Source organism: Phyllobates terribilis, unplaced genomic scaffold, assembly GCF_046119375.1.
Source record: "Phyllobates terribilis strain yellow unplaced genomic scaffold, ASM4611937v1 Scaffold_11__3_contigs__length_659146591, whole genome shotgun sequence".
NCBI lineage: Eukaryota > Metazoa > Chordata > Amphibia > Anura > Dendrobatidae > Phyllobates > Phyllobates terribilis.
This window is the reverse complement of record NW_027362771.1, coordinates 296,769,534-296,789,552: the sequence shown is the minus strand read 5'-3', so window position 1 is coordinate 296,789,552 and position 20,019 is coordinate 296,769,534. Positions and strand designations below refer to the sequence as shown.

At 46.2% G+C, this 20,019-nt stretch overlaps 1 protein-coding gene across 4 annotated transcripts in view; it reads right to left on the bottom strand.

The window, feature by feature from the left end:
- Nucleotides 1–20,019, bottom strand: part of IL15RA (interleukin 15 receptor subunit alpha) — a 124,723-nt gene that overhangs the window by 43,482 nt on the left and 61,222 nt on the right. For all 4 annotated transcript variants that reach the window (XM_073652461.1, XM_073652459.1, XM_073652460.1 and 1 more), the window contains 3 exons: nucleotides 9,781–9,840; nucleotides 7,544–7,750; nucleotides 2,373–2,549 (listed from right to left, as the gene is read on the bottom strand). In XM_073652461.1, the coding sequence (XP_073508562.1) occupies nucleotides 2,373–2,549; nucleotides 7,544–7,750; nucleotides 9,781–9,840 (444 nt within the window). The remainder of the gene's footprint in view (nucleotides 1–2,372; nucleotides 2,550–7,543; nucleotides 7,751–9,780; nucleotides 9,841–20,019) is intronic.

Sequence of the window (20,019 nt, the reverse complement as noted above, 5' to 3'; positions counted from 1 at the left end):
TTGACCACAAGGTTTTTACAGAAAGACCATTTGCATTATATGCGCCCCTCGCATATAATATTGCAGTAAATGCACCAAGCTCGATTAGAGAAACTGTCCATTTATCATCTTCAAGTTTCTGACGAGCCTCCATTTCTGTACACTTTTTTATGTGGCGAAGTATAGGTTCATCAATTAGCAACCTCCATGCACTTGATACATTCCCATTGATGATCTCCCGTTTGGCATAAGGGGTGGGTCCAGCTGTTTCTCGTAGAATGTTTTGTTGGGACAGTCGGCTAGTAGATGCAGAAGCAATTGGGACAACTTCTCACACAGTTCCATCGCGACAAGTCTCTTTATGACCCACAGCAGGATAAATGTCCACTGTACCTTTCTTTCTCCCTCCGTATCCAAAATATTGTGGTTGGGTCCCTCTTCCTCTACCTCTCCGCAACTGTGGTGTGGCCGTACATCTTGTTGACGTAGTAGGACATCCATCATCCTCTCCAGAATCTTCGGTATCGTCAATTATATCACTGTTACTGCTTGAATCTGATTCTTCGGAAATATCATGAGGAAAATATTCTTCATCAGACTCTGAGTCTATTTGTTCCTGATTTTCTTCTTCTGACTCATTTTCAGATAAATTCTGAAGACATTTCAAAATTTCTTCACTTGTCAGACCCCTCTGCTTACTCATGCTTCAATTATACGTCACAAAAAGGGACTTGTAAGATTGCAGAAGTAATAAAACGACACTGTACAAACATGCAGAGTTGTAGCTTCAACTGTAATGTTTGCTACTGAAGTGCAGACAGAAATCGCTAGAAGAGACATGGATCAAACATGTTCAGACAAGTTTAGACAAAACAAAATGCTGAATCATCCCTGATATGCAAAGACACAATTACACTCTACAACTAGGGAGAAGCACTATGATTTTCTGTACTCTGTAATATAAGGTGACTTGCCTACTACTACTTTTATGTATGGGGTCAAATTGACCCCTTCAGTACTTATAGGTATGTATTGTAAAATCCGGGCCCCTGAAAAAATTACAATTCATTTTTGTGTCCTAAAATATACACTACCATGAATAAATAAAAGTCACAAAAACTCAGAACTCATTTGTTAAAATTTTAGAAATTATAGGCAAAATTAATAGCAAAAAGGTCAAAATGACCCCTCCGGTAGTTCTAGTATTAAAAAGGTTCCTTAGTCTGTTTCAGTAGGCTCCACAATCATGGGGAAGACTGCTGACTTGACAGATGTCCAGAAGGCAGTCATTGACACACTCCACAAGGTCCAAGAGTTCCAATTTTCATTTGGAAATCAAGGTCCCAGAGTCTGGAGGAAGAGTGGAGAGGCTGCTTGAGGTCTAGTGTGAAGTTTCCACAATCAGTGATGGTTTGGGGAGCCATGTCATCTGTTGGTATAGGTTGGTATAGGTCCACTGTGTTTTATCAAGACCATGGTCAGCGCAGCCATCTACCAGGAAATTTTAGAGCACTTCATGCTTCCCTCTGCAGACAAGCTTTTTGGAGATGGAAATGTCATTCTCCAGCAGGACTTTGCACCTGTCCACACTGCCAAAAGTACCAATACATGGTTTACAAACAACAGTATCACTGTGCTTTATTGGCCAGCAAATTCTCTTGACCTTAACCCCATAGAGAATCTATGGGGTATTGTCAAGAGGAAGATGAGACACCAGACCCAACAATGCAGGCGAGCTGAAGGCTGCTATCAAAGCAACCTGGGCTTCCATAACACCTCAGCAGTGCCACAGGCTGATCGCCTCCATGCCACACCACACTGATGCAGTAATTGATGCAAAAGGAGCCCTGATCAAGTATTGAGTGCATTTACTGAACACACATTTCGGTAGCCGACATTTTAGATTTTAAAAACATTTTTCAAGCTGTTATAAAGTAATCTAATTTACTGAGATAATGACCCTTGTGTTTTCATTGGCTGTAAGCCATAATCATCAACATTAACAGAAATAAACACTTGAAATAGATCACTCTATAACAGAAATAAATTAACTTTTTGATGATATTCTAATTTAGTGAGATGCACCTGTATGTCGACGGGGTATCATGCTGATTTACAGCCGGCTCAACCCAGGGCTGCAGGGAGCCTGCTTTCAATCAACATGCCGTCGGCAGTTATGCCTTGTAACATCACAAGAAGCAGAAGAATCACTGGCAGGAGCGGTTGATGGCAGCTCTGAGCTGGCAGAGATCGGCACAGGGTAGCACAGGCAGGTACCTGCCGATAACTACTCAGTCCCATAAAGTAAAAAATAAAAAAAAGTCCTGGATAACCTCAAGAAAAAAGATTGAAAAGCATTTTTGAAGTTATTGCTTTAAAATTTATCAACTGACCTATAATGTTTGTAGTTTGCACAGGAACTATGAAGTGGGTCGCAGTGCTTTGTTTCACCTTTGCCGTAACACCAGTATTTTCTGTTGTAGTCGCTTCTGTACTTGCTGAAACAGTGGTTTGCTCTGTTATTGCCTTCACAGTCTCCTTGGGTAATAATGTTTGTGTAAACCGTAGTTCTGAAAAAATATTTATATTACTAAAGACTTATTTTTAATCATATGTGTCACCATATAACTGGGGTGCCCAAGTAATACAGGTAGATTGATGTATCAGTTAAAGACTAAACTTTTATTTTTAATTTATCTTCCAGGCATTCCAAAAGTTTGGATTTTTTATAATTTATTCATTACCTTATTTTGCTTCCTTCTCTTCCAAACAACATGGGTGGCACATGTTAAGGAGCTGAAACTCCTAAACCCTTCATCCAATTTTAATGTGGATACCCTCAAATGAAAGCTGAAAGTCTTAACTTCAACTGCATCTGAATTATTTTGTTTAAAATTCATTGTGGTAATGTCTAGAACCAAAATTAGAAAAATGTTGTCTCTGTCCAAATATATATGGACCTAACTGTATATATATATATATATATATATATATATATATATATATATTTATATTTAATTAGGTGTGTTCATCTTTATTTATGGGCCCCACATAATGCTCCATACAGAATAATGGCCGCACATAGGGGTGGCAGTTCTGGTGTCGCGGGCCAAATATAACCACCCATCGGGCCAGATTTGGCCCACGGGCCACAGTTTGACACGTATGTTGTAGAGTACAGCAGAGTTGAGTGTAATTGCAAACACCTCCAGCTTTCATTTTAGAGCAGTTACTGTGGGGGTAAGGGAGTACAGTAGAGTTATGTGTCATTACAAAATGTAATGCAGGGGAGAAAGTAAACACCCTCAAAGAAGAATCTCTGATAACACCCAATTGGCCTTAGACAAGAATCTAAACTTTACTAGCTAATGTGTCTGCACTGGAGATGAGAAAGTAAAAAATATGTTGTATTCAGCTCTGCAGCCACTATTCCATGATGTGACCATTTAATATGGTAAAACTGGTGAAAGATCGTCTTTAAAGAATGGAGAGGAAGCTAATGAGAATGTACAAATGCACACACAGTTTGCTACAAAAGAGGGTTCTGATAACTGTACTGTAAAAAAATCATACCCTTGTGTGCCCATCACATAACCAGGGCAGGTTTTCATCTGCAAAGACTAAAAAACGAAGCATAATACACAGTAACAGAGGTCTTGGTAATGACCACGAGAGACTCATACAACATACATTAGCAAATTATCTAACTTTTTATTATACAAAGAATTTGCTTTACTTCTTGCGTTAATTGTATATTATTATTTTATTTCTTTATTTATTTTATTCACTTATATAGCACCATTAATTTCACAGTGTGTTATAGACCTCATGACTGTCCCCATTTGGGTTCAGAATCTAAATTCCCTATCACTATATCTTTGAGGTTTAGAAGGAAACCGGAGTACCTGGAGGAAACCCACACAAACACAGGGAGAACATACAAACTCCTTGCAGATTGTAACATACCTGGCGGCGTCCTTGCATAGTGGTCCATCTCCCACTGTGCAAGAGCGCGCACTTGATCTCCTGTCCAGACTGCCACTCTGGCTTCTTTCCATGTTGTCTGCTTTGCTCTGCTCTTGCTGCTTAGGGCAACGCCCGCTGAACTTCCTGTTTCTTGTAGCTGCTGCTGACACTCCCCTGATGCGTCCTCAGCCTATTGCTGTCTGTCACCTGGTATTTAACCGAGCTCCTCCTTGGAATCCTTGCCTGAGCATCTTGTTCTGTCAGTTGGCTTCTGGTCGCTGACATGCCAGGTCCTGTCTATGTTTCCTACCTATCGGTATCAGTTCCCGTGTCTGAACTGTGTCCTGTCTGTGCACTCTAGCCTGTTGTCTGTCCGCCTTCCTGGAGGCTGTATTTCCAGACCAGTCTGAACACGCTCTTAGAGTGTTCGTCTTGCCCTCTGGGGGCCGCATACCCAGACTCGCTCCTGTATTTGTTGCAGTACAGTTCCTGTCTGAACTGTCTCCTAACCTGCTTCCTGTTTCTCTCTATGTCCGTATCTTCCCTTTCTCCTGCTTTGTCTAAACCAGCACTTGGCTTTGCCTTGGCTCGTTCCTGTATTTTGTTGCAGTTACAGTTCCTGTCTGAACTGTCTCCTTACCTTTTACCTGTTTCGTCTCTATGTCCGTCCCTTCCCTTTTCCTGCGTTGTCTGAACCTGCACCTAACTCCTTCTCGTTGTCGCTGTACTTCCGTTTGTGAGTTGGAGTCCTCTCGATACTTCTTTGCAAGTATCTAGTGTGTATCTGGTTCTGCCTTTCTTTCTGTTCCATATGAACAGAGCCCTATTCCTTTTGCTTTGTCTTTGTTTACCTCTTCGGCGATTTATCTCAGCCCTGTCCACCGCGTCTGCGGTTTCGCTCTGCTCAGCCTTGTCCACCGAGTCTGCGGTTTCACTCTGCTCAGCCCTGTCCTCCGCGTCTGCGGTTTCGCTCTGCTCAGCCTTGTCCACCGCGTCTGCGGTTTCGCTCTGCTCAGCCTTGTCCACCGCGTCTGCAGTTTCGCTTTGCTCAGCCCTGTCCACCGCGTCTACGGTTTCGCTTTGCTCAGCCTTGTACACCGCGTCTGCGGTTTTGCTCTGCTCAGCCTTGTCCACCGCGTCTGCGGTTTTGCTCTACTCAGCCTTGTCCACGTGTCTGCGGTTTTGCTCTGCTCAGCCTTGTCCACCGCGTCTGCGGTTTTGCTCTGCTCAGCCTTGTCCACCGCGTCTGCGGTTTTGCTCTGCTCAGCCTTGTCTACCGCGTCTGCGGTTTTGCTCTGCTCAGCCTTGTCTACCGCGTCTGCGGTTTCGCTTTGCTCAGCCTTTTCTACTGCGTCTGCGGTTCTGCTCTGCTCAGCCTTGTCTACCGCGTCTGCGGTTTTGCTCTGCTCAGCTTTGTCCACCGCGTCTGCGGTTTCGCTCTGCTCAGCCCTGTCTACCGCGTCTGCGGTTTCGCTCTGCTCAGCCTTGTCTACCGCACCTGCGGTTTCGCTTTACTCTGTTTGATTACCGCATCTGCGGTTCTGAACTCGTCTCCCAGTCTGTACTGGACCCTACCCAGCCTGCGCTCTAGCCTGCCTGTTCCTGTATTCCCCGGTGTGGGTCAACAGCCGTGTCCGGAGTCTGACCTGGAGTAGACCCTGGTCCCTCTGCTCGGTTCCTCCCTGGTGCACTGGCGTCGTATGCCGTCGTGCGACCTTGGTCGGATCGAGCAGATACTTAGTTACACCCCTCCAGGCACTCTCCGGTTCATGGCACAGTGGAACCACTAAACATGCACACGCCAGTCAGTCCAGGCGTGTGCATTACACAGATGTTGTTCTTGGTGGGATTTGAACCCAGAACTCCAGCACCGCAGTACTAACCACTGAGCCACCGTGCTATACATATTTATACAGTATGAATATATACAGTACAGACCAAAAGTTTGGATACATCTTCTCATTTAAAGATTTTCCTGTATTTTCATGACTATGAAAATTGTACATTCACACTGAAGGTAGCAAAACTATGAATTAACACATGTGGAATTATATACTTAACAAAAAAGTGTGAAACAACTGAAAATATGTCTTATATTCTAGGTTCTTCAAAGTGGCCACCTTTTGCTTTGATGACTGCTTTGCACACTCTTGGCATTCTCTTGATGAGCTTCAAGAGGTAGTCACCGGAAATGGTTTTCACTTCACAGGTGTGCCCTGTCAGGTTTAATAAGTGGGATTTCTTGCCTTATAAATGGGGTTGGGACCATCAGTTGTGTTTTGCAGAACTCTGGTGGATACACAGCTGATAGTCCTACTGAATAGGCTGTTAAAATTTGTATTATGGCAAGAAAAAAGCAGCTAAGTAAAGAAAAACGAGTGGCCATCATTACTTTAAGAAATGAAGGTCAGTCAGTGCGAAAAATTGGGAAAACTTTGAAAGTGTCCCCAAGTGCAGTTGCAAAAACCATCAATCGCTACAAAGAAACTGGCTCACATGAGGACCGCCCCAGGAAAGCAAGACCAAGAGTCATCTCTGCTTCTGAGGATAAGTTTATCCGAGTCACCAGCCTCAGAAATCGCAGGTTAACAGCAGCTCAGATTAGAGACCAGGTCAATGCCGCACAGAGTTCCAGCAGTAGACACATCTCTTCAAAAACTATTAAAAGGAGACTTTGTGCAGCAGGCCTTCATGGTAAAATAGCTGCTAGGAAACCACTGCTAAGGACAGGCAACAAGCAGAAGAGACTTGTTTGAGCTAAAGAACACAAGAAATGGACATTAGACCAGTGGAAATCTGTGCTTTGGTCTGATGAGTCCAAATTTGAGATCTTTGGTTCCAACCACCGTATCTTTGTGCGATGCAGAAAGGTGAACGGATGGACTCTACATGCCTGGTTCCCACCATGAAGCATGGAGGAGGAGGTGTGATGGTGTGGGGGTGCTTTGCTGGTGACACTGTTGGGGATTTATTCAAAATTGAAGGCATACTGAACCAGCATGGCTACCACAGCATCTTGCAGCGGCATGCTATTCCATCCGGTTTGCGTTTAGTTGGACCATCATTTATTTTTCAACAGGACAATGACCCCAAACACACCTCCAAGCTGTGTAAAGGCTATTTGACCAAGAGGGAGAGTGATGGGGTGCTACGCCAGATGACCTGGCCTCCACAGTCACCAGACCTGAACCGAATCGAGATGGTTTGGGGTGAGCTGGACCGCAGAGTGAAGGCAAAAGGGCCAACAAGTGCTAAGCATCTCTGGGAACTCCTTCAAGATTGTTGGAAGACCATTTCCGGTGATTACCTCTTGAAGCTCATCAAGAGAATGCCAAGAGTGTACAAAGCAGTCATCAAAGCAAAAGGTGGCTACTTTGAAGAACCTAGAATATAAGACATATTTTCAGTTGTTTCACACTTTTTTGTTAAGTATATAATTCCACATGTGTTAATTCATAGTTTTGATGCCTTCAGTGTGAATGTACAATTTCCATAGTCAAGAAAATACAGAAAAATCTTTAAATGAGAAGGTGTGTCCAAACTTTTGATCTGTACTGTATATCCATTAGAAAGTTCAAGCGGAATTTTAATGACTAACCTGGAGATTGTGTTCTTCCTGGAGCAGTGTGATGCTTTATAGTGGAAAGCCTGATCACAGGAGTACGTGTAGGAATTTGTGATGTTTGTGTAACTTTTCCATGTGTAGAATGCGGTGTTTCTTGGATCTTGACTGTTGGAGTGGATGTCATTGTTGAATATCTTTCCATTGTGGATGATGAAGTGGAAACATGACTCGAACTTGATACTAGAGAAAATGTTTTACATTATAAATGAAAGACTTTTCAATCAACAGATCAGTTGGTTTCAGTTCAGTGTTAAACAACAAGGCCTCATAAATCTCAAATAGATAACACTTTTTCTAAAAATTTACTACAGAGATTCATGAAATGTGATTTTGCAGAAATCGTATATAATGTAAAATGACAGTAAAATCTAAAGATCTGTATATTTTGTCCTCAAAAAGGTTTGGGTGGCAGTGAATTCAGATTTAAAGGGGTTGCCTGGTGATAACTTGTTGATTGGTGTTGGTCTGACCTCTAGGATAAACCCCAACTGGCAGAATGGGGAACTTTTATCCACTTTAGAATGGACCACCTCTCCGTTTATTTTCTATGGAACCACTGACCGTTGTGCACAGCTTTTCCTAGCAGCTCCACACAGAATAAATGTAGCGGTGGTTAGTCATTTAACTTGGCGCTCCATTTTGTAATGGGGATAAAAGGGCCCGTTGGGAATAAAAAATCCCTGTTCTGCTGATTGGTGCGGATCTCAGCGGTCAGATGTCCACCGATCAGCAATTGTCACCTCTCCTGTGGATAGGAGATAACATGTTTTCACTGAAAACCCCTTTAACCCTTCTTGAGTGTTCTTGAGCAAAGCACACTCTTGAATTTAAATAAAGTAAAATTACAAAAGTAATCTAATGCTTGCCACAGATGTGGCTATGGCCATTCCTACAATTAGTGTGTGTTCATTATCACTGCCTTTATGGTAAAAAAAAATCTGTCAGATTACTATCTATTGGACGAGTCCTTCCATATTTGCAAATATTTTTCAATGAAAACAATATGACATGTTAAAAAAAATATTGTAATGACGACCTGCCCTTTAAATATCTGTTTAATAAATAATTGCGTTCCCTATAAAACAAAAATTCTGGAGTATCCTCTCTCTCTTTTTTTCTGGGATTTTGATTTTCCTTTATTATTCCGCCTGAAAATTTTTGAATAAATTTAAAACCTGGTTGTAACCACTCTTTAGTCAACACTAAGTCTGTATTTTCTGTCCAAGTACTGAAAAAACTGGCAGCATATGGACCACAGTTATTCAGTAGTGCTGTTTACATGACCGTATTTTTTTCACATACCAAATATATGCGTGAAAGAAAAATCATAGCATGCACTAATCTATTCCATATTTCAGATGAGACTCGCCTATTCAATCTGTGAGTTGTAGGAAAGTAGGAAGTAAGGACCTTGATGTCAGGTATGCATCACCGAGGTGGCTAGCCTCAGTAATGTAAAGTCTGTACCTGTAGCACTAGGTTACTGAGAGTGTTTTTATTTGACTGGATTTTGGGTCCGGGATTTAAGAGCAAGCAAAATAGGCTGGATGGGAAAGGACGCTCCGATACTCCAGTCAGGATCTTACAGGCATAATAACAGGCAACTGGGTTAGCTTGGCAGAGTGTGTTGTGTTGGAGCTGGAGAAAGACTGTTAATGGTGGACAGTCTAGGCTAAAGACTGAGAAGTGCCTGTAATATCAAGTTGGTGAGACTGTTTTGATGTACTTTGCCTTACCCAGAGAAAGGACTGTTTTGTTATTCATTTGTGCTGAAGAAAGGCAGTTTTCAGTTTGGAGCTGTAAAGTTTATGAAGGACTATAAACTTTATTCTCTTTTGATATAAATACCCTTTACGTATCCAAGCAGCTAGCAGAAAATGGAAACCCCTACAGAGTACACAAAAAAAATGGATCCCATACAGATCAACTGTTTAGCATCTGATTTAATGGATACGCTGCCATTATTAACACTGTTTTTGGTCTTGAAAATTTTAAGAACTGCTGATGTATAAAAACGGATGCCATACAGATTGCATATGGATGACAATTCAGATGAAAAACAGTCTGTTTTCTTTCTGGAAGTAAATTTCAACAATGTTCGTATACACTTGTGTGCTGACTGTGTACAGGTGTTTTCAGATTTTTTGGCATATCTAATGTGACTATAAAATAATCAGTTAAAGATAGATCTCTTTTTTTCTAGTTTTTACCTGAAGTAGTAAATGAAGATATTGTGTTGCTTGGAGTAGTAACAGGAACTAGAGGATCTCCTAAATTAGACACACATAAAATGAAAACAGTTAAGATAGAATCAAAGCAATGTGAACATTTTAGGTTTGCTTTCACAAATCAATTTATTGCAATAGGGATGAACAGATCTACAGATCTGAAGGTGGGCATCTGTCACCACTAAGGCTCTGTACACGTCTGTTTTAAATGGAAAAGGTAAATGGAATGTTTCAAACAAATGTAATTCATGTGCAAAAGTGGTCTGATGCATCAGTTACAATGGTGTGAAAAAGTGTTTGCCCTTTTCCTGATTTTTTATTATTTTGCATGTTTGTCAAACTTAAATGTCTCAGATCACAAAACATATTTAAATGTTTGACAAAGATAACACAAGTAAATACAAAATGCATTTTTTAAATGAAGGTCTTTATTATTAAGGGAAAAAGAAATCAAAACCTACAGGGCCCTGTGTGAAAAGTGATTGTCCCCCATTTAAAAAATAAATTAACTGTGGCTTATCACATCTTTGGGAAGCTGAGTTGAACTTCCCTAGCCACACACAGACTTGATTACTGCCACACCTGTTTTCAATTAAGAAATCACTTAAATAGCACCTGCCTGACAAAGTGAAGTAGACCAAAAGATCCTCAAAAGCTAGACATCATGCTGCAATCCAAAGAAATTCAGGAACAAATGAGAAACAAAGTAAAGCCATTTCTATAGCTTTGGGACTCCATCGAACCACAGTGAGAGCCATTATCCACAAATAGCAAAAACATGGAACAGTGGTGAACCTTCCCAAAAGTGGCCGGCCAACCAAAATTACCCCAAGAGCGCATCCAAGACATTACAAAAGACCCCACAACTGCATCCAAAGAACTGCAAGCCTCACTTGCCTCTGTCAAGGTCAGTGTTCAAGACTCCACTATAAGACAGAGACAGGGCAAAAATGGCATGCATGGCAGATCTCCAAGACGAAAACCACTGCTGAGCAAAAAGAACATAAAGGATCGTCTCAGTTTTGCCAGAAAACATCTTGATGATCGCCAAGGCTTTTGGGAGAATACTCTGTGGACTGACAAAATAAAAGTTGAACTTTTTGGAAGGTGTATGTGACGCGCCCCCTGGGCCGTGGGGTACTCGGTAGCCGGGGCGGTCGGTGCTGGGGGTGTCAAGGTGGCAGTAACCCGGTCCGTGACCCAGGGCAGTCAATAAAAGGGGAAAAGTAAAAGGGGAATAAGGATTTTATATATAATGTTTGTGACGCCACCTGTGGTATGCAGCTATATGGAGCCGCCGCTGCGGTGCAGATCCTCTGGAGCTGATGATGACGCAGCAGAGTTGGTTCAGCTCTCCACAGGCAGAGCTTAGCTCCAGGGCAGGATGTATAGGGTAGATGTGGTTGGTGCGGTGTAATGCAGGTGATCGCGCAGATAATAACCAGTCCACAACTTAATGGAGGTTTCCTCTTATCTTTACTTGCGGTTGTTAAGCAGACCGGGGCACGGGTACTAGCTGGTAGTAGAGGTCCGGGCGGCCTGGAAGCAAGTTGGGGATCCACCTCGCCAGGTAAAGTTGTAGGCCTTCCCTCTGCGCTAATCTCTTTGGCCGTGCTGCTTGTAGCTATGCTCTGGCCCTCGTCCCTGAGTAAAACGTCTGTTCCTCACCCGTATGGCAGGCAGCTCAGGCCTCCTTGGAGTGTCGCTCCCACGTGGCGGTGCTGGGCCCTAGGGTGCTGCTGAGCCTCCGGGCGTCTTGTGCGGCCAGGAGACCTGCAGTCTCCTGCCCTCTGGTTTCTGCTGCTGGGCCTTCAGTGCCCCACAACCTCGGACTCCGCTGTCCGGTTCTTCTGCGCGTCCCTCTGGGTTGAGCTGACTCACAGCTCCTCTCTCCAGGTCCTTCCTCGTCGCTGTCCTGTCATCAACTCCTCTCAACTCACTCTAACTAACCCCGCCTCCAGATTCCAGTTGTCAAGGGGATGAGCTCCCCTTGCTGGTCTGGAGCCAGGAAAGTGTTGTTTGCTGGTAAACCTGATTAGGGGACCCCTCCTTGCTTCCAGGCATGACAACACTCCTTGTGAGGGAGGCAATGCCACTGTGGCAACCGGACCCCTGGGGTGTCACATTCCCCCCTAGTTAACTTCAGTACACCCGGACTGAGGATACCTTTTGGAATTAACAATTAACAATAATAAATAGTTTACAAAATCTCAAAAAGCAAAAATCACAAAAACGAAACTAGAATTGAGAGCAGTCATTGCGGAGCTTAGTTTTTATGCCACAATCTGGGAATTGTCCTTTTTCCGGATAACTGAAGTTTGGTTGGTGGGAACCGCATCAACCCACTTCGTGTATTGTCCCTGGGCGTGGCATCAGGGCACTCTGTTGGTGGGCCTGGTTTTCGGCCACGCCGGCGGTTTATTTTCAAGGCCAATTATTAACTATATCCAACATTGTCCTGAACACACCTAGTCCTGTGGTCCAATTGTCCATAAATGTAACAACTATATACTTTACATTTTTATTCTCTTATACTTTAGTTCCTCGAGCTGGCAGGGAGCTGACATTTAGTACTACGGGTTGATCTACGCAGTACATTTGTTGCCACTGACCTACCCTAGTCCCTAGTGTCTACCGCTGGTGTGGTGGGCTCAGTGTGGACTACACTACGGTTAGTCTGAGGTAATACCGGTAGGCTGGGTAGTCTTCTACAAATTCATGTCATACCATGGTATGACAGGTTCACTGCTAGCAGAGGGTAGATTCTCCTGATCTGCTGCTGATGAAGCATCTGTTTCTGGGGCCGACTGGTCTCTCTGCTGTTCTGGAGCCTCTGCAGCTTCCAGTGAGGCCGCTTGGAGAAAGGTCAGGACAGGTACCATGAATGCTCGGTTCACCTGCGTCCAAGACCGGGGAAATTCTCCAAGGATTGTTTGTACCGTTTCTTCCACCTTTCCTGTGTGCTGGGGGTTGTCTTGGTCTTCTTTTTTGTGTTTCAACTGATCAGGGCATATCTTCAAGTGGTCTCTTGAGACTGCCGCTGAAGTTTCCCCTCCATCTTTACTGATGAGGCACACCTTGGTGTTATAGAAACTTGCAGGTAAGACGGTGTATGGCTCAACCTGCCACTGGTCATCTAATTTGTGGACTCGTCTCTTCCTTTTGAGTACTTGTTCTCCAGGTGACAAGGGAACTGCAGGTGCGTGCTGGTTATAAGTTTTCTGCTTCTGTCTCGCCTGGGACAAACTTCTCTCCACACATTCTTGCACCTTGCGGTATTGTTGCTGCCACTCCGTATCCCAGTCTGCATCTGGTGATGTCGTCTCAGGTGTTAATACTCCCATGTCTAAGTCAATGGGTAGCTTGCCAGGTCATCAGGTAGGCGGGTGTACAGTTGGTGGAGTTCACCGGGATGTGGTTATATAGGTCCACCAAATCTGGTAACTTCTCCGGCCACAGGCTATGTTCTTCAAGGGGCAACGTCTTCAACAGGTCTATTACCACCTGGTTCATCTTCTCGCACAACCCGTTGGTCTGGGGATGATACGGCGTCGTCCTTATTTTCTTGCAGTCGTACAAGTTACAGAATTCTTGAAACACTTCTGCTTCAAAGGCTGGACCTTGGTTGGTAAGCACCCATTCAAGGTAACCATGAGGGCGACAAAAGTGTTGTTGAAACGCTTTGGCTGCCGTCTGAGCCATCTGATCTTTCACTGGCACTATTACCAGGAATCGGGAATAATGGTCTACTATGGTGAGAGCATAGACATAGCCTGTCCGGCTTGGGGATAGCTTCACGTGGTCCAAGGCTACCAGTTCAAGTGGTTGTTTGGTGATTATGGGGTGCATGGGAGCCCTCTGGCTATCATGGTCTTTCCGTCTCAGGTTGCATGGACCACATTCTCGACACCATCTCTCTATTGCTTTCCTCATGCCAGCCCAGTAGAATCGCTCACGTAGCAGGGCTTCCAACTTCTTCCACCCAAAGTGTCCTGCTCCATCGTGGTACGCTTCTAAGACCATTGGCGCATCCCGCCTCAGGACTACCACCTGCCAGACCAGTTCGTGTGTCCGGGAGTTGATGCTTCTTCGACACAGCTTTCCCTCGTAGATGATCAGCTTGCCCTTCTCCTTCCACAACTGTTGGGTCTCATGTGGAGCATCTGGATCAGGGTGTGCGAGTCAGCTTGTGTCAGCAACTCCTTTACTAGGTGGACAGCCGGGTCGCTATCCTGCATCTCTGCCCATCCATGGTGGGGCAATGGGTTAAACGTGGCCTCTCTATTGGCGGAGCGCTTGTTCTTCACACAGTGGGAGCACTGGGTCACCCCGTGACGATGAAAAGCGGGTATCTCTATCTCCTCCGGCTCTTCCGGGTCTTCTCCCCCATCTGGCAAGTTGGGCATCCTGGACAGCGCATCAGCATTAGCCTTTTTATGCCCCGCCCGATACTTGATGGTAAACTTGTAGTTGGACAGTCAAGCCATCCATCGCTGTTCTAGGGCACCAAGCTTCGCAGTCTCCAAGTGAATCAGCGGGTTGTTATTCCTGAAGACTGTAAATCTGGAGGAGGCGAGGTAATGTTTGAAGCGCTCTGTTACAGCCCAGACTATGGCTAAAAACTCAACTTGAAGGAATTATAGTTGTCGGGGTTCCTTTCCATAGGACGGAGCTTCCTGCTGGCGTAGGCAATCACTCTCTCTCTGCCTTGCTGTACCTGGGACAGCACCGCGCCCAATCCCACGTTGCTGGCATCCTTATGGAGTATAAAGGGTTGGCCATAGTCGGGGTAGGCCACTACTTCGTTTCCCGTAAGAGCCACTTTCAATTCAGTGAAGGATTCTTCTTCTGTTTTACTCCACTTGAACGGAGGATTCGGATTCTTAGCCTTCTTGGACTAGCCTACTAAGAGGTCCGGCATGGGTGCCGCTATCTTGGTGAAACCCTTGATGAATCTCGTGTAGTAGCCTACCAGCCCGAGGAACTGCTGCACTTCTTTGATAGTGGAGGGTCTTGGCCAGTCCTTGATCACGGTGACTTTTTCTGGGTCTGGTGCTACACCTTCGGCGCTTACCACATGACCTAGGTACTGCACCTTGGGCTTCAACAGGTGGCACTTGGACGGCTTTACCTTCAGGCCATAACCATATAGGGCTTCGAACGCCAGGTGCTCCAGGTGGTCTTCATATGTCTTTGAGTAGACGATTACGTCGTCTAGGTACAGCAGGACGGTTTTGAAGTTTTTGTGTCATAGGCAACACTCCATTAACCGCTGGAAAGTTCCCGGGGCATTGAAGAGCCCGAATGGCATGCAGTTGAACTCGCTGAGGCCCATTGGTGTTGTAAACGTAGTCTTTTCTCTGTCCGCCTCTGCCACGGGATCCTGCCAATACCCACTTGTGAGATCCAAAGTGGAGAAATAGTTAGCGGATCTTAGTGCAGTTAATGATTCCTCAATTCTGGGTAATGGGCAGGCGTCCTTATGTGTAATGTGGTTAATCTGCCTGTAATCAACACACATCCTCATTGTACCATCTTTCTATCTAACGAGAACTAATGGAGCTGCCCAGGCGCTACAACTATCTCTGATCACCCCAGCCTCCTTCATCTCCCATAACATTCCTTTGGCACATTGATAGTGAGCTGGGGGTACTGGCCGGTACCTCTCTTTAATGGGCGGATGATCTACCGTGGGGATATGATGTTGGACCCCTTTTACCTGCCCAAAGTCTAGTGGGTGTTTGCTAAAGAATCGCTCATATTCTTGGACCACCCGGTACACTCCATGCTTTTGGTGCAAAGGGGTGGAGTCAGTGCCCACTTGTAGCTTCTGACACCAATCCTCCATCTGCCCCTTGGAGCCATTATCCTCCGCCGGTTTGGAAGGAGGCAAGGGTTCCACTGCCTTTATTGCGTTGTTACTGACAGTGAACAGCTTAGCAAGGGTAGCATGCCAGGGTAAATGGACCTCTTTCTCCCCACAATTCAGGATGCGTATTGGTACTCTCCCCTTGCGGACATCGACTACACCCCTGGCTGTCAAGATGGTGGGCCTACTATCAGAGTACACGGGTTCTACCAGGACCTGATAATCTTGACCCCTGAGACCTATTGCTGCCCGACACTATATTAACATTTCACTCCTAGGAGGCATTGCAATGGAGAATGGATCACTCATTCTAACACTGCCGACTTCTCCACCAGACAGCTCTACCTGTTGTCTTTGCATTAGGGCTTTGATCTCTTTTTGCAGAACTCGCTGCTGACTGGAACTGGCAGTCTCTGCCACCTGTTGCAACAAAACAATAATTTCTCCAAGACAATTTTCTATCACATTGGTGCTTAAGGTTATCATAGGATGACTTTCTCGGCAATCAATATCAACAATAATCATTCCTTGTGATGGCAATTCTACGCGGCCAATTTTTATGGTCACCTCTTTATACCCCACCTGAGGCAAGGGCTAACCATTGCTGGCATAGATGTTAAGATGTTCATCTGGACTGCGGGTAATGTCTGAATCAGTCCAGTATCGTCTGAAAAGGATATATGGCATCGTTGTAACCTGGGAACCAGTGTCCAGCAATGCGTTCATCGGGATGCCATCAAGCACGACAGGTAGGACCGGTCGTCCTCCCACGTACAGTACTTGTCTCGCCAGCTTTGTGAGCCTGGTCGTCTTACTACTGGGGGGTTGGCCCTCTTCCCCAGGGGTTGCTCGTTTAAATTACAGAATCTTGTGAAGTGCCCCGCCTTTTGACAGCGGCGGCAGATGGGTTGTCCGTCCTGGTCGTAGCGATCGCTGTTCCTCCCTCTGGTCGGTGGAATTCTTCTCTGTCGTCGCCACGGGACGTCATCTGGACTGGAAGCCAGCTGGATCTTTTCCTTTGGAGACACTTGCATGGCCTGCACGGTTTTAGTTAGTATAGCCATACTTTTGGTCAGCTCCTGGACCTGAAGGCGTAGGTTTGCAGAAGGGTCATTATCTAGGGTCTGCGCGTCAGCCTCCACAGGTGCCAGGGAAAAGGACGCCACCTCCTGGTGGTATGTGATAGCTGGGCGCCGGAGGGATGCAGTGCCACCTGGGGTTGGTTCTCGCAGCACCCGGATGGCTCGGTCTTTAAATTGAGCAAAGTCCAGATCAGGGTTTTGCAGAGCCATAATGCACAGCTGTGTCCGGTGAGCGTTAGACAGAAGCTCCTCAATAAACTGCTCAGCTAGCAATCTATCCTCATCTCGCACACTGTCGGGGTCTACCTGTTTAATGGCCCGCAGCGCCTCCTGCAGGTTTAGAGCATAGTCCCGTACACTGTCCTTCACCCTTTGTTTGCACCCGTAGAACTTAATTTTAATTTCTGCTGCTGTGCGGGTGTCAAAAGTATCCTTCAACAGGGCCAGTATTTCCTTAACAGTGCCTTTGTCCCTGCCCGGCAAGGACTTCACCTCTCTCTGGGCTGCACTGATTAGCTGGCCTACGAGGATGCTGACATTTTGCTCCTTAGACAGGGGGTACACTTCAAACTGCGCAGTCTCTCCTCAAAGTCGCTCAGGGTGTGTGACTCCCCTGAGTACTGGGGCAACCACGCCGCCCCTGGTATATATGGCATTGATAACGGCATTACAGTGGCGGCGGCCGCGCCCGCGGCTGAATCCTCTCCCAGGTTGGGCATCTTTCTCCCCCCTAGTGAACCTCAGCCAGGTCCTGGGTTTCTGCTGACGTACCAGTATGCTGCTCTGCAGGCGGGAGGGATCGCTTACCCGGCGGTTCCGAATCGGGGCCTCCTGCTTCCCCTCGGCTGACGGCAAATGACGTGATGACACAGTTCAGTAAAGTCTATGGCACACAGGACCCGGTTATACCGGGCTTCGAATCCTGTTCATTACGACAAGTTGACGTGCCCCCTGGGCCATGGGGTACTCTGTAGCCGGGCCGGTCGGTGCTGGGGGTGTCACGGTGGCAGTGACACGGTCCGTGACCCAGGGCGGTCAATAAAAGGGGAAACGTAAAAGGGGAATAAGGTTTTTATATATAATATTCGTGACGCCACCTGTGGTATGCGGCTATATGGAGCCACCGCTGCGGTGCAGATCCTCTGGAGCTGATGATGACGCAGCAGAGTTAGTTCAGCTCTTCACAGGCAGACGTTAGCTCCAGGGCAGGATGTAGTGATACTATAGGGTAGATGTGGTTGGTGCGGTGTAATGCAGGTGATGGCGCAGATAATAACCAGTCCACAACTTAATGGCAGTTTCCTCTTATCTTTACTTGCGGTTGTGAAGCAGACCGGGGCACGGGTACTAGCTGGTAGTAGAGGTCTGGAAGCAAGTTGGGGATCCACCTTGCCAGGTAAAGTTGTAGGCCTTCCCTCTGCGCTAATCTCTTTGGCCGTGCTGCTTGTAGCTATGCTGCGGCCCACGTCCCTGAGTAAAACGTCTGTTCCTCACCCGTATGGCAGGCAGCTTGGGACTCCTTTGAGTGTCGCTCCCACGTGGCGGTGCTGGGCCCTATGGTGCTGCTGAGCCTCCGGGCGTCTGATGGGGCCAGGAGACCTGCAGTCTCCTGCCCTTTGGTTTCTGCTGCTGGCCCTTCAGTGCCCCACAACCTCGTACTCCGGTGTCCGGTTCTTCTGCGAGTCCCTCTGGGGTGAGCTGACTCACAGCTCCACTCCCCAGGTCCTTCCTCGTTGCTGTCCTGTTTTCAACTCCTCTCAACTCACTCTAACTAACCCCGCCTCCAGATTCCAGTTGTCAAGGGGAGGAGCTCCCCTTTCTGGTCTGGAGCCAGGAAAGTGTTGTTTGCTGGTAAACCTGATTAGGGGACCCCTCCTTGCTTCCAGGCATGGCATCACTCCTTGTGATGGAGGTAATGCCACTGTGGCAACCGGACCCCTGGGGTGCCACATATGTGCCATTACATCTGGCGCAGAAGTAACACAGAATTTCAGAAAAGGAACATCATACCAACAGTAAAATATGGTGGTGGTAGTGCGATGGTCTGTGACTGTTTTGTTGCTTCAGGACCTGGAAGACTTGCTGTGGTAAATGGAACCATGAATTCTGCTGTCTACCAAAAAATCCTGAAGGAGAATGTCCAGCCATCTGTTCCTGACCTCAAGCTGAAGTGCACTTGGGTTATGCAGCAGGACAATGATCCAAAATTCACCAGCAAGTCCACCTCTGAATGGCTTAAGAAAACAAAATTGAGGCTTTGGAGTGGCCTAGTCAAAATCCTGATTGAGATGCTGTGGAATGACCTTAAAAAGGCGGTTCATGCTCAGAAACCGTTCAATGTGGCTGAATAACAACAATTTTGCAAAGATGAGTGGGCCAAAATTCCTCCAGAGTGTTGTAAAAGACTCATTATTACCAGTTATCGCAAACGCTTGATTGCAGTTGTTGCTGCTAAGGGTGGCCCAACCAGTTATTAGGTTTAGGAGGCAATCACTTTTTCACTCAGGGCCCTGTAGGTTTGGATTTCTTTTTCCCTTAATAATAAAGATCTTCATTTAAAAACTGCATTTTGTGTCTACTTGTGTTATCTTTGTCAAATATTTTAATTCGTTTTATGATCTGAAACATTTAAGTGTGACAAACATGCAAAACAATAAGAAATCAGGTTTGGGACAAACAGTTTATCACACGACTGTATGTGACGCGCCCCCTGGTGCCGTGGGGTACTCGGTAGCCGGGCCGGTCCTTTTCGGGGTAGTCACGGTGGCAGTGACCCGGTTCGTGGCCCAGGGCGGTCAACAAGAAAAGTCAAGAGGGGAAATAAAGTCAATTGGGGAATAGAGATTCGTGACGCCACCCATGGTATGCGGCTATAGGTGGCCGCCGCTGCTGTTCAGATCCACTGGGGCTGATGGTGACGCAGCAGAGATAGTGCAGCTCTCCACGGGCAGAGCTAAGCCCCAGGGCAGTATATAGTGCTTGATGAGGTAGATATTGTTGGCAGGGACAGTGTAGTGCAGGGCCGGTGATAAATCAAGGACACAGTGGGGTGCAGTCTTCAGGCTTTACTCACAGTTCTTAGTTCCAGGTTACCGCTGCAGCCGGTTATAACCGCCCACGTCGTCCTGTGTCCTCCGGGGAAGTGATACAGCCAACTCTCAGATAACTTGGGTGCACTTGAACGGGACCCCTGTCTTGTGTACCTTCCCTCAGCGCTGGCTCTCGTTCTCCTGCACTGCACCTCACACACAGTGTCCCGAGCCAGTGGCC